The following is a 14,239-nucleotide window of genomic DNA, read 5'->3' on the forward strand; positions in this document are numbered from 1 at the left end:
GACCTGTGATGCTCTTGGTGGGCGCCCCGGAAGACGGGAACGTGGAGAGTCCCAGCTGACTTTCCTGTGTGACGGATATCTCCGCACAGGACTAACAGTCAGTTCCAAAGATTCATATTGGACTTGAAACGTAAACTGTTTTTCTCTCCGCAGATGCTGGCAGGTTTGCTGAGTATTTCCAGCACTTTCTGTGTTGTTTTGAAATTTCCTATCAATCGTCTTGTCTATCTTATTCCCAATATATTTCTTTTCCTCCATAATAATATTTTTTGAAAAAAACAGGAAAGAGCTTTCATCATCCAGCTGGAACTCTTGTATCTTTCTGCACAGATGCTGCCCGGGGACCCTGAAGAATTTCCTACACTTTCTGTTTTGAATCAGATGGTTTTGCAGCATGCTGAGGTGCAGAGCCTCCACTCAGTGCTGTGTGTTTGGACTCAGTCAGTCGCTCCAGCCCTGGAATGGGTGGACTCAGCTTGGGTCACTGCCCATGTGGCGTCTGCATGTTGTCCCCATGTCTGCGTGGGTTTCCTCCGGCTGCTCCGATTTCTTCCCATATCCCGAAAGACACGCTGATTAGATGCGTTGGCTGTGCTGAATTCTCCCTCAGTGTACCTGAACAGGTGCCGGAGTGTGGCAACTAGGGAATTTTCACAGCAACTTCATTGTAATGTGAGTGTAAGTCTACCTGTGAGACTAATAAACAAAATAAAAATGTTTTTTCAGATATTGTATGGATAAAGATGTGCGTGTTGAGGTGATTGGTCATACTAAATTGGCGTAACAGAGTAAATACCTGGCATTGCGGGGATAGGGGCTGGATGGGTTGTTGTCGGGGCAGGCGCGATGGGCTGAAAGGCCTCTTTCTTCACTGTAGTGACTCTATATTTTCTGGTTAGATACATTGACCATGCTGAATCCCTCCCCACCCCCCCGGAACAAACACCGGAGTGTGGCGCCTGGGGGATTTTCACAGTAACTGCACTGCTATATTAATGTAAACCTTCTTGCGCCAACAGTAAAATAAAGTTTAATTACTGTGAGCCTAAATATTGTTGTGCTGGAGCAGCGTAAGAAGTCTCACTACACCAGGTTAAAGTCCAACAGGTTTATTTGGTAGCAGAAGGCCCCAGTGGAACACTGGGCAGAGGGTGGACAATGCTGAGTGTTGTCTGTTTGTGACAGCAGTGACGCTGGCTGCTCGGAGCGCTGATATAGGCTGCAGTGAGCGGTGCGTTCAGAGCGCCGCTGGTGTAGTGGTATCATGCAAGATTCCCATTCTTGCGACCCGGGTTCGATTCCCGGGCGGCGCACTGTCATTTTTCTTCCTCTAGCTCAGATTCAATCCGGATATTTTTTTTTGGTGGGGAGGTTTTGTTTGTTTAGAAAATATTTTACTTTTTTTTAATGTGGCACTTTCGTCATTTCAGCGAAACAAAATTTTTTTTTATCGAGGCCGCTCCCGCTCCCCGAGCTCGGCCCGAGCCGCCGCCGCGGGAAGGCCGCCGGAGCCCGGGGAGCGGACAGCAGGGCCCGGATCCGGGGGAGCGACGCCCGGGAAACGGGGCCCGGGGAGCGGGGAGCTGGGCCCCGGAGCGGGGAGGCGAACAAGCTCCGGAGGCAGCAAACACTGCGGGGATTGGAGACATCACTCCCTCATTCCCTGTTACTCTGTACCCCTAATACTCTGTATCTCTGTCCCTACCATCTGTTACTCTGTATCTCTGTGAGTCTGTATCCCTGATACTCTAGTTAATAATCTGTATCCCTGATACTCTATCTCTGATATGGAGATGCTGGTGTTGGACTGGTAGTATTTATTTGGTAGTAAAAGTGGCGTTTGCTACCAAATAAACATATTGGACTTTAACCTGATTTTGTGAGACTTCTTACTGACTCTATCTCTAATACCAAGCATCTGTTACTCGATATCCCTGTGACTCTATATTTCTGATACTCTATTCCTACTGCCTGTTCCTCTATATCCCTTTGAGTCTGCATCCTTGATAGTCTTTTTAATACTCTGTATCCCTGATACTCTATCTCTAATGCTATGCATCTGTTACTCTATACTCCTGTGACTCTGTATTTCTGATACTTTTATCTCTACTGTCTGTTCCTCTAGGTCCCTGTGAGTTTGCATCCCTGAAACTCTATCTAATACTCTGTATTTCTGTTACTCTTATCTCTAATACCAAGCGTCTGTTACTCTCTATCCCTGTTACTCTTTATCACGAGCTTTCAAAGCACTGCTCCTTCAGGGTGAGTCCACCAGGAGATTGACCTGATGAAGGAGCAGCGATCTGAAAGCTCGTGATATCAAATAAATCTGTTGGACTTTTTAGCTATCTTATGCTTTATCTATGTTGCTCTTTATATATATATTACTCTATATCTCAGTTCCTCTGTCTCCATCACATCTGTTCCAATGATGCCACTTTCCAAAATGGCACTGCTGATATGTCTTCCTTCTTTCTTAATTGTGATTTCCCACCCCTGTGGTTGACAGAGCCATCAACTGTGTCCGACTCATCTCCCATCCCACTGCTCCCCTCCGTCCCAGAACCAGGATAAGGTCCCCCTTGTCCTCATTTTTACCCTACCTGCCTTCACATTCAAAGGATCATCCTCTGCCATTTCTGCCAACTTCAGTATGATGCTACCACATCTTCTCTTCACTCTTCCTGTCAGCATTCCACAGGGACCATTCCCTCCGAGATATGCGGGTTAGAATCCGTCATCAAGGAGGAAATAGCGAGGCATCTTGAAGGGAATTGCTTGATAGAGCAGTACGATTTCGTTAAGGGGAAGTCGTGTCTGACAAATTTACTGGAGTTCTATGAGGATGTGTCTAGGGCGGTGGATAGAGGAGAGCCGGTGGATGTGGTCTTTCTTGATTTTCAGAAGGCGTTCGACAAGGTACCTCACAAGAGGTTATTGCAGAAGGTGAGGGGACATGGAGTTGGCGGTAGGGTGTTAGCGTGGATAGAGGATTGGTTGTCAAATAGGAGGCAGAGAGTGGGGGTCAATGGGTGTTATTCGGATTGGCGGATGGTGACTAGTGGAGTGCCCCAGGGGTCGGTGCTGGGGCCTCAGCTATTTACCATTTATATAGATGATCTGGAGGAGGGAACCGAGTGTGTGGTGTCGAAATTTGCTGATGACACCAAGATTGGTGGAACGGCAAATTGCGTGGAGGGTGTGGAGAGTCTACAGAAGGATCTAGATAGGCTGGGCGAATGGGCCAGGAACTGGCAAATGGAATTTAATGTTGGCAAGTGCGAGGTGGTCCACTTTGGTAGGAATAATGGTAGGAAGGATTATTACTTACGTGGCAAAAAACTGCAGCAGGCGACGGTGCAGAGGGACCTTGGGGTCCTTGTGCATGAGTCACAAAAACCCAGCCTGCAGGTGCAGCAGGTGGTCAGGAAGGCTAATGGGATGCTGGCCTTCATAGCGAGGGGGATTGAATATAAAAGTAGGGAGGTCTTGCTGCGGCTGTATAGGGCATTGGTGAGGCCGCAGCTGGAGTACTGTGTGCAGTTTTGGGCGCTGTACTTACACAAGGATATTTTGGCCTTGGAGGGAGTGCAGAGGAGGTTTACTAGGCTGATGCTGGAGTTGAAGGGGTTGAGCTATGAGGAGAAGCTGAATAAACTAGGCTTGTACTCGTTAGAGTTTAGAAGAATGAGGGGAGATTTCATTGAGACATATAAGATGATGAATGGGATGGATAGGATAGAGGTGGAGAGACTCTTCCCGCTCAGAAAGGACAGTAGGACTAGGGGGCACAGCCTCAAGATAAAGGGGGGGGCGGTTTAGAACGGAGTTGAGGAAGAACTTCTTCACTCAAAGGGTGGTGAATCTCTGGAATTCTCTGCCCGTTGAAGTGGTGGAGACTACCTCACTAAATATTTTTAAGAAGCGGGTTGATGGGTTTTTGATAAGAGAGGGGATTAAGGGTTATGGGGAGAGGGCGGGAATGTGGAACTGAGCCACGACAGATCAGCCATGATCTTATTGAATGGCGGGGCAGGCTCGAAGGGCTAGATGGCCTACTCCTGCTCTTATTTCTTATGTTCTCATGTTCTTATGTCCACTCCTCTATCACACCCAACACCTCACTCTCTGCCCAGGGCACCTTCCTATACAATCACTAGGTGCAATACCTGCCCTTTACCTCCTCCCAGCTCACCATCCAATGGCCTAAGCTCTCATTTCAGATGATGCAGTAGCTCATGTGCATCTCCTTCAATCTGGTCTATTGCATTCTACATCAGAGAGACCAATTTCGGACCTTCCTGTCACTTGCCATTCTAACATTCCAACACACCATCCAGTTCTCATGTTTATATGCGTCTACATATGCGTCCTTGACCCGTTAATTCTCACAAAGCCCAAGGAAAACTGGAGGAACAGTATCTCATCTTCCAATTAGGCAGTTTACAGTCTTCCTGAGTTAACATTGAATTTAACAATTTGTAGAAACTCTCTCCTTCACCTTCAGCCCATTTCCATTTATTTCATTTCATTACATTTATTCACATTATTTTTTTAAAAATTATTTTCATTTCTTCCATTGTTTCATTTTTTTTCACCTTTTTAAAAATCTCGCTTTCCATCCACCACTGTCTCCCCTCCCCCTAATCCACTAGGGACATCTATTACGTATCTCAGTTTGGCTGTTGATACTCTGCTCATATTTGTTCAGCAAATTACACATTCTGATCTCTTAATGGCTGCCATCAGCACCCTTCTTAGCCATCATCACAACCATTTACATTTGTTAATGCCCCCCCTCCCCCCACACCCACCCACCCCATCATCCTAACAATATAAATGGCATCATATATTCTATTGTCTTCAGGTCTGACGATCAGTCATCCAGATTTGAAATGATAGAGCTATTCTCCATGATTGCTATCTGATCTGTTGAGATTTTCCAGTATTTCTGGTTTTGTTTCAGATTCCAGTATCTGCAGTAATGGCAGAGGATGATCCTTTGAATGCAAAGGCTGATGGGTTAAAAAATGAGGACAAAGGAGACCCTTTCCTGGTTCTGGGAGGGAGAGGAGAGGGTGGGAGCAGTGGGCTGGGAGATGAGTCACACATACAATCGGGGTTCAAGAAAATCAGCGTTCAAACTGACCCAGTGTTGACCTAACATCCTAAAACACCCCTATTATCGCCCTATTTGACCTGTTTCTTTGCATGTTTACCATCTGGCAAGTAAATTACCTTTTAACTAAAGAATTCTGCAAATAAATTGTTGTTGTTACAGTAGAAATTAAAACACAAATTAAGTTTTAGTAAAGCTTTTTAATAAACAAAACAACAAGTTGATTTCTTAAAAAATTGATCGAGTGTTCCTTGCTTGACTGTAGCATTTCACTGACTGTGAGCAAAATCCAGAATGCTTCTGAATTGGAGGATTTTTATGTGGTCCATCTCCTGGGTCTTCAGCCAATGGAGGCTACCCTCGAGCTGTTCAATGGCTTCAGACACTTGGGGGTGGAGGCTCTTCATTATCATCTTTTTGTGGCTTAAGAACCAATACACTTGCTTCCGCTGGTGCTATAGGTACGTTACAGACAATCTTGGCGTCTGTCAGATGTTCAAATGTTGGGCATTCATCGTCAGCAGCGTGCCACTGGTGTAGCTCTTTTTCTGGCAGTTCCGTTCTGATCTAAGAAAACACAAAATTAACTCACCAAAAACTTTTCAGTTCCCCGGAAAGAGCAAAAAAAAATCCAACGATTCATCGAGTTATATCCGAATACACGTAAAATCGGGGTTTTACTGTAGTTGATAAATCTGTCACTTTGTATTTCTAATACATTGTCTCTGTTACTCTTTATCTCGGGTACTTCATATCTATGTTACTTTACATCTCTAATACTTTGCATTTGTTACCCTGCCTGTTAGTCTATATTCCTGTTTCTCTCTATCTCTATTCTCTACATCTGTTACTCTATACCTCTGTTCTCTGTGTCTGTTACACTGTACTTGTTACTCTCCATCCCTGTTACTCTGAATCTATGTTACTCTATATCTCTGTTTTCTGTATCCTGTTACCCTGCCCCTGTTACTCTATCCCAGTTACCCTGAATCTCTGTAACTTTGTATCTCTGCTATTCTAACTGTGTATCGATTATTCTGTATCTTTGTTACTCTGCAACAAAGTGACAATATAAACATGCATTGTTCACTATGTTCATAAGAGGCCTCGGATTTTTTCAGTGAGATGCAAAGCATCAGTGTCCATTCTGTCAATTTTCTGACTGGTGATTCTTCCAATAATTCATACATGTGTGTGTGTTTTAGCTATATATAGAGACAAAGCATCTTTAACAAGAAACATTGTGGAAGGAAATGGATTCAGAAACGGTAAATGAATAATGATTAGCAATGACTTAAAATGGTCGAAATAATAGGTTTTGATTATTTATTCAAAGGATATGGAGCAAATTCCAGAGAGTAGAAGTGAAGTGACCGAAGGCTCTGTCAAAATTGGTGGGTAAAAGGACAAAGGCAGGCACAAAGGTCCTGAGAGGAGTACTAGACATAAGTGCATGGGGCTAGAGGGTTGGAGAAGATTGCAAAGATAGATTGGGCCTTTGAGAATATGGAATTAGCTTTGCGAATTCACAGAGTCACTGAATTGTACAGCACAAAAGGAGGTCATTTGGCTCGTTGTGTCTGCACCAGATCTCTGAGTGAGCAACGCACCTAGTACCAATACCCTACAATCTCTCTGCAATCCTGTACGTGATATCTTTCTAATAACAAAGCCAAGATAATGTTATGATTTATTGCAAAGGGCAATTTAGTATAAGAGTAGGGAGGTTATGCTTCAGTTACACAGGGTATTGGTGAGATCACATTTGGAGTATTATGTACATTATTAATCTGCTTATTTAAGGAAAGATGTGAATGTGTTGGAGGCAGTTCAGAGATTTACTAGATCAATATCTCATAAGGAAAGGCTGGATGGGCTAGGTGGGTACCTGCTGGAGTTTAGAAGAGTAAGAGGTGACTTGATTGAAACATATAAGATCCTGAGGAGACTTGACAGGGTGCATGTGGAGAGGATGCTTCCTTGTATGGGAGAATCTAGAACAAGAGGCCATTGTTTAAAAATAAGGGGTTGCCCATCTAAGACAGAGATAATGAGAGTTTGTTTCTCTCTGAGGGTTAAGAAATTATAAAACTCTGTTCCTCAAAAGGATGCAATCTTACCCAGCGTTCACGCCACATCCCTGCTGCAGTGAAGATGGAGAATTTGGCGCTCAGCCAAATCTCTCCCCAAAAATTCTAAGTATTGAATTTGTGTGAAAACTGGAGTAAATCACCTTTTTTTCAGTGGAAATGAATCCAAATGAATTCAAAATGAATCTCCCACACTCTGTGCACTGCGTAGAGCACTAGTGTGATTCACTCCTGAAACCGGTGGATGAGGCCTATTCCCTGCTGGAGAAGCTGGCAGCATAGTGCTGAGCTGCCCATGCACCGATCTGTCAGCGCTGAGGTAGGTGCACGTACAGTGGCCCCACACTGCCAGCCTCCCAATTGCTGGCAAGCCCTGTGACCCCCTCATCGCCAGCCCTCTCATTCCCCCCACCCCCATGGTCTGATTGCTGATCTCCTGAATATGTCTGGGCCAGCCTCAAACTCCTCCGCCTCTCTCCTTGCCTGCCTTGATCTCCTGCGCCCCCATTCCTGCCCTCCACCACTGGCAGTCCCAAACCAAACCCCTCAATTCCCCTCCCACTGCAGCCATGACCTGCCTCAGCAGGCTGCACTCTGCCCCCCCCCCACCTAAGTAGCTAGCCCCAACCACCAGCCTCCCTCACTCCCCCACCGATCCTGACTGCAGAGTGGCAGCAGGGGCCCCAGATCACCCCTGGAGGCTCCATCCCTCATTAGGCCCCTCCTCCTTGACATTGATCTATGACCAGTGGGTGGTGCTAATGTACCTCCTGGATAGTGCCAGTGGCACTGAAGAGGTGGCAATGTCCAGGGTGCGCCCCTTCACCATCCTCAATTGCACTCCCTTCACTCCAATGGGGTCAAGCTGCAAGCTTCCCATTAGCGGGGAGCTACGGTAAACCCTCTGGAGTGAACCTCTCCCATTAGAGGGAGTTGGGAGGGCTGCGCTGGTGAGGCAGGTAGGGGGAGAGGAGAGGCCAGTGGAGGCTTCAGTCCCGGGCCTGCTAATTATATTTAAATCATATTAAAATTAGGGTCTGAATATATAATACAGCTCCATGCCTATTTCCAGCGCGGAAATCCGGTGCTGAGAGATGCGCTCAGGCCTGAATGCCCAGCGTGAACCAGCCGGTGCTCTAATGTCCCGTCCCACTGCACTAAAAATGCAGCACAGCGGGATGGGAGGATCACACTCACGATATCCCTCAGTTTTGTAGTGGGACTCTGGTATATAAAACATCAAAATACATTTTCAGAGTCATCAGTATCTTCGACAAGGGATTAAAAGAACTGGATACCATTTTAATATTAAAATTCAAAAAATCATTCAGGATAAACTTCCCTATCCAGAGAGTAGTTGGAATGTGGAACTTGTCACTCCTAGGAGCAGTTGAGGTGCCCCTTGCAGACAGACACTGAAGGGAAGGTACACACATGAAAGGGGAAAAAAATCAAATATGTATAACAGGGTTATTTATACATAGTATGGGTATAAATATACAAATTAAATAGAGTGGAAGGAGTTTACTTTTATTCATTCATAGGTGTGGACATTGCTGGCGAGGACAGCATTTATTGCCCATCTTAAATGGCCCTTGAGAAGGTGAGTGGTCTTCTTGAGCTGCTGTGTCTGTATGGTGCAGGCACACCCACAGTGCTGTTGGTGAGGGAGTTCCACTGAATATAAACAGCAGGAGGAACCTATTAATCTGAATGTTCTGAATTTCTGTTGTAAATGCTTTGCAACATATTGTATTTTAAAGGGATAAGTATGAAAATCCTCTTGGTCATGCCAGCTCATGGACAGCAATCCAACGATTCCCAGCTCAATCTCAGTGGTCTGAAAGGTCATTTCCCCCAACTGCCCGTTCACTTTTCTTTCAAAATTGTTCATTGTCCCTGCTCAGGATGACAGCATATTGCCAGTTGCTCTATTTAAAAAAAATACCTTCCTCATATCCCTTCAGCATCACAATCAAAATTGTCAATCGCAAATTGTTCACCCTATTGTCCTGAGACCATGCCATCTCCAGCCCTGGGATTCCTCTACCACAAGGAAACATTTCATAGAACTCCTACACTGCAAAAGGAGGCCATTCGGCCCATTAAGTCTGCACCAACTCTCTTACAGAATATCTTAGTCAGCTCCTCTCCCTCACCCTATTCTCATGCACACACACTTGCCATGTCCAATCTACCTAACTTTTACATCTTTGAATTGTGGGAGGAAACCAGAGTACCTGGAAGAAACCCACGCAGACACGGGGAGAATGTGCAAATTCCACGCAACTACCCATTGACGTTGGTGGGACCAGGGAATCCCGCTGCGGGCAAACAATGCGCCACCTCCCGCCAGTCGGAAACATACGGCTGGGAGGCTGGAGAATCTCATCCAAAGCTTTTCCTCAAATCCACTGGAAATCTGCTGCCCCTGACCTTAAATGACGCCACCATGTTCCCCTTGTTATGGACCCATATACTGGGGAGGCGGGGGGGGGGGGGGGGGTGGGGGGGGCAGGAATTTTCTTTCTATCTGTCCTATCTATGCCCTTCATCATGTTATACAGAGCCCCACCTTGTTATAGAACCAGCTCCTAAGGGGGAGGTGGGGAAGGGGGGTAGTTTCTTCCTATCTACCCTCTCTGTGCCCTTTAATAAATGTTATACAGAGCCCCACCTTGTTATAGAACCAGGTACCAAGGGGGAGGTGGGGAAGGGGGGTAGTTTCTTCGTATATACCCACTCTGTGCCGTTTAATAAATGTTATACAGAGCCCCACCTTGTTATAGAACCAGCTCCTAAGGGGGAGGTGGGGAAGGGGGGTAGTTTCTTCCTATCTACCCTCTCTGTGCCCTTTAATAAATGTTATACAGAGCCCCACCTTGTTATAGAACCAGCTCCTAAGGGGGAGGTGGGGAAGGGGGGTAGTTTCTTCCTGTCTACCCTCTCTGTGCCCTTTAATAAAAGTTATTACAGAGCCCACCTTGTTATAGAACCAGGTACCAAGGGGGAGGTGAGGAAGGGGGGTAGTTTCTTCCTATCTACCCTCTCTGTGCCCTTCATAATGTTATACAGAGCCCACCTTGTTATAGAACCAGGTGCCAAGTTGGGGTGGGGGGTGGGGAAAGGGGAGGGGGAGTTTATGCTTGTCTACCCTCGCTGTGTCCTTTAATAAATGCTGTGCAGGTGGAAGTTTACCTGTCAGAATGAGGTATCTGATTCTAAGGATAGTGACGCCAGTGACTTGCTGAGGCAATGAATGTGCCGCTGCCCAGCAACGGGTGGAAACACATTGGGGAGGGAATCCAAGCAGAAAAAAAACAAAAAAAAACTCTTTAAGAACTGGTCATTTTCCTTTCAGAACCTCTTTAAGAACAGAGTGACTGCCCTTTCAGAGGGAAAGCTGCCCCCCGGAGTGAGGATGTATGATCTGGACGCGGTGGGTGAGGTTGTTGAGTTTAACATTCATGTTGCCGTGAAGCGGACATGCCTGAGTGCCGAGTGCCCGGTGCCCCGCTGCGGCCAGTGCTTCACCTGCAGCCTGCAGGAGCACCTGGCATCCACCAAGCAGTGGTTCCTGCGGGCCGGCGACCTGGCCAAGCAGCACTTCCTGATGGGCTTGATCCGCAGGATCGCCAGCCCGGACCTGCTGCTGCAGCTGCGGCGGCTGCTGCTGCCCACCCTCAGCAAGGACTTCACCTATGTCCGCTCCACTGCCAACCCCAGCCTGCGGCAGGACTTCAGCACCCTCAGCTCCAACCGCTCCCTCACCAAGCCGGCCCTGCGCCAGTACATCTCCGCCACCTGGGAATGGTTCGCCGGCAGCAGACACTGGGTCAAAACCAACTACCTGCTGGCCTTGCTTCAACTCTGCGACATCTCATTGCTCCACAACATTAGCACCCTGATCCGAACACTCATAGTCAGTCAGAAAGTTACTGACATCCAGCAACTCAAAGGTATGAATTTCCCAGAAAAAACCCCAGTATTCTTATTTCTCTTTTTTACTGCTTCCTCCCCCACCAGCACCTCGCCCCCCCTCCCCCACCACCCCACTCTGGGTAACCCACTGTGGGAATTTGCCAAAACGCTTGAACTGTGCCATATCCCAATGTCCACAGTGTTCCGCAATATTTGGTGTAAGGGGCAGTGTGTGGTAAAGCCATATTTGGAATAAGGGAAATGCAAGTAATCCAAAGTAGGATAAAGTTAACATAAGCTAAGATGCCGCAGGGCAGCTCAATCATGCGCGTCCTGTAATATGTGTGAAATCTATTGGTGTCCTAGACTGCCACGTGTGCAGAAAGAGATGCCAGCTGCAGAAACTTGGGCCAGAACTTTCCAGCTGCTCACACCAGGATCAAACGGCACATTCCCTGCCGTGGGTTTCTTGGCAGCGTGGTGGCAGAGCCAGCGGATAATGGGTGCGCTGCCTCGCTCCTAGAGAAAGACTTCATAGGGAGGCCTGAGAATCCCACCATTGAGCTCTGGTTTCAGACCTTGAACAGTGGTTGGAGTCACTGTGGTGCATTCACGAGGCTGAGAACTGTTGCAAAGTTAATGTTTGTAACATTATAGAAGAAATGTAAGATGCTTAGAGTTGTAAAACTGCATGGTTAAAAGGAAAAAGAGATGCAGGTGTAAATGCAAGTACAGAGAGAGCGTAGAGTGAAACATTATATTGAGAGGCTAGGTGGTAGTGTTGCTAAGACAAAAGGCTGTTTTCGAAGTTTGCCCAATCAGTTTAAAGTAGGCATTTGAATAACAGCAACCTATCAGATTTGAATTTGATGTTTTAGTAACCTGTAAACCAATCCTATTGTGGGCTTGTTGCTATGTCATCAGGGGTATAACAGCTGGCTCCCAGCTCCAGAGAGCTAGCCAGCAATTGCTTCTGTCACAGCTCACAGCTCATAGCTTGAAAGAGAGAAAGAGAGAGATACAGCCAGTTACTCTTCCTTCCTAACAGAGCTACGTGATAGCACATTCAGAGAGGTGGTCACATCACAGGTCAAGGGCCCAGAGGCAGAGAGGGAATGGGTGACCACCAGGTGGTCAACGAAAGCTAGACAGGTAGTACAGGAGTCCCTCAGGATCCCGCTCAGGAATAGGCTTCCTGTTTTGGAAGTGGGTAAGGGCTCTAGTTCCTCAGTGGAGTGCAGTCAGAACCAGGTTTGGGGCATCACGAGCAGCTTAGATGTACAGGAGGAGAGGAAGAAGAAGGGAAGAGCAAAGTGACAGGGGATTCATTAGTTAGGGTAACAGATCAGTGTTTCTGTAGATGTAGACATGATTTGATTTTATTTACTATTGTCACATGTATTGGGATACTGTGAGAAGTATTGTTTCTTGTACACTGTACAGACAGAACATATGAGGGAGAAGGAAAGGAGAGGGTTCAGTGTTGTAGTCATTGTTAGGGTACAGAGAAAGATCAGTTTAATATATGGTAGGCCTATTCAAATCTTCAGGATGGTATGTTGCCTCCCTGCTGTCACAGAGTAGCTGCAGGATAATTTTCTTGGGGAGGGTGAACAGCCAAGGACTGTGGTCCACACTGGAACAAATGACTTAAGTAGGAAGGAGGATGGGGTCCTGCAATCAAAATTTAGGGAGCTGGTTAGAAAATTAGCAAGCAGGATTTTAAATACAGTAATCTCTGGATTTCCCCCAATGCCAGGCCAAGCACGAGTACAGGAATAGGAAGAGAAGGCAGATGAATGCAAGGCTGGAAAGATGGTGATGGAGGGAGGGTTCGAGATACTTAAGATGCTAGGACTGGGGAGCGATGGCACCTGTACAAGCTGGATAAGTTGCATCTGATCAGACCTGGGACTGAATTCTTTGCAAGGCATTTTGCTCATGCTGTTGAGAGGGTTTTAAATTAACTGGCTGGGGGTTGGGAACACAGGGGAAATATTAGAGAGGAATATGAGGATGCACAAAATATTGGGAGAGACAGAAAGCATTAGTCCAGAGAATAGTAAGTTATTAGGTGGAGTCAGAGTAGGAGAGAAAGTAATGTCTAAATCAGGGTTACTGTGCATGTATGCAAATGCACAGAGTATAGTAAATAAGATTGGGGAGTTACAGGCACAGATTGTGTTGTGGAAATTATGATGTTATGGTGATAACAGAGATCTGGCCCAGGGAAGAGTAGGACTGGGTGTTAAATATTCCTGGGTACAAGTTGTTCAGAAAAGATAACAAAGGAGGTGGGTGGCAGTATTAGTCAGAGCATTGCAGTATTGGGAAAGAGGATGTCCCAGAGGATTCAAGGACAGAATCAATTTGGCTAGAGCTAAGGAACAAAAATGGTGCAATTACATTGCTCGGTGTAGTCTACAGACTGACAACTAGTGAGAAGGGTGTAGAAGAACAAATCAGCAGGGCAATTACAGAGAGATGCAAACATCATAGAGTAGTTATAATGGGGGATTTTATTTACCCAAATGTAGACTGGGACAGTGTTAGTGTAAAATGTGGAGAGGGGCAATAATTTCTAGATTGTGTTCAAGACAATTTTCTACAACACTATGTGTCTAGCCCAATGAGAAAGGATGCACTGTCAGACCAGGTTCTTGGAAATGAGGTGAGTCAAGTAGACGAAATATCATGCATCCAAGGATATTGAAAGAAATAAAAATGGAAATTGCAGGAGGCTGGCTGTAACCTTTCAGTCTCCCCTAGACTCAGGGGAGTACCAGAGTCCTGGAGAATTGCAATTGTTACATCCTTGTTCAAAAAAGGTTGTAATCCCAACAATTACAGGCTAGTCATCTTAAATCAGTGGTGGGCAAGCTTCCAGAAATGATCATTCAGGATAGAATAGTAGCCACATGAATAAAGGGGGATTGATTAGGAAGAATCAGCTTGGATTTTGAAAGTGAAAGTCATGTTTGGCTAACTTGTTAGAATTTTTGAGGAGGTGGCAGAAATGCTTGATGAGGGTAGTGCTGTTGATGCGGTGTACATGGACTTTCAGAAGGCATTCAATACAGTGCCAAACAACAGGCTTGTGAGAAAACTT

The 14,239-nt window shown here is 46.1% G+C and overlaps 1 protein-coding gene and 1 non-coding gene across 2 annotated transcripts in view; both read left to right on the forward strand.

The window, feature by feature from the left end:
* Window positions 1-1,242: 1,242 nt before the first annotated feature.
* trnag-ccc (transfer RNA glycine (anticodon CCC)) lies at window positions 1,243-1,313 on the forward strand. The gene has a single exon. It is a non-coding gene; the product is annotated as a tRNA-Gly (tRNA).
* A 9,303-nt stretch (window positions 1,314-10,616) lies between these two features.
* fbxw10 (F-box and WD repeat domain containing 10) overlaps window positions 10,617-14,239 on the forward strand; it is a 65,255-nt gene continuing 61,632 nt past the window's right edge. The window contains exon 1 of the mRNA XM_080209019.1: window positions 10,617-11,168. Coding sequence (XP_080065145.1) covers window positions 10,631-11,168 — 538 coding nt within the window. The 5' untranslated portion in view covers window positions 10,617-10,630. The remainder of the gene's footprint in view (window positions 11,169-14,239) is intronic.

Source organism: Carcharhinus amblyrhynchos, chromosome 21, assembly GCF_965287045.1.
Source record: "Carcharhinus amblyrhynchos chromosome 21, sCarAmb.v2.hapA, whole genome shotgun sequence".
Taxonomy (NCBI): Eukaryota; Metazoa; Chordata; class Chondrichthyes; order Carcharhiniformes; family Carcharhinidae; genus Carcharhinus; species Carcharhinus amblyrhynchos.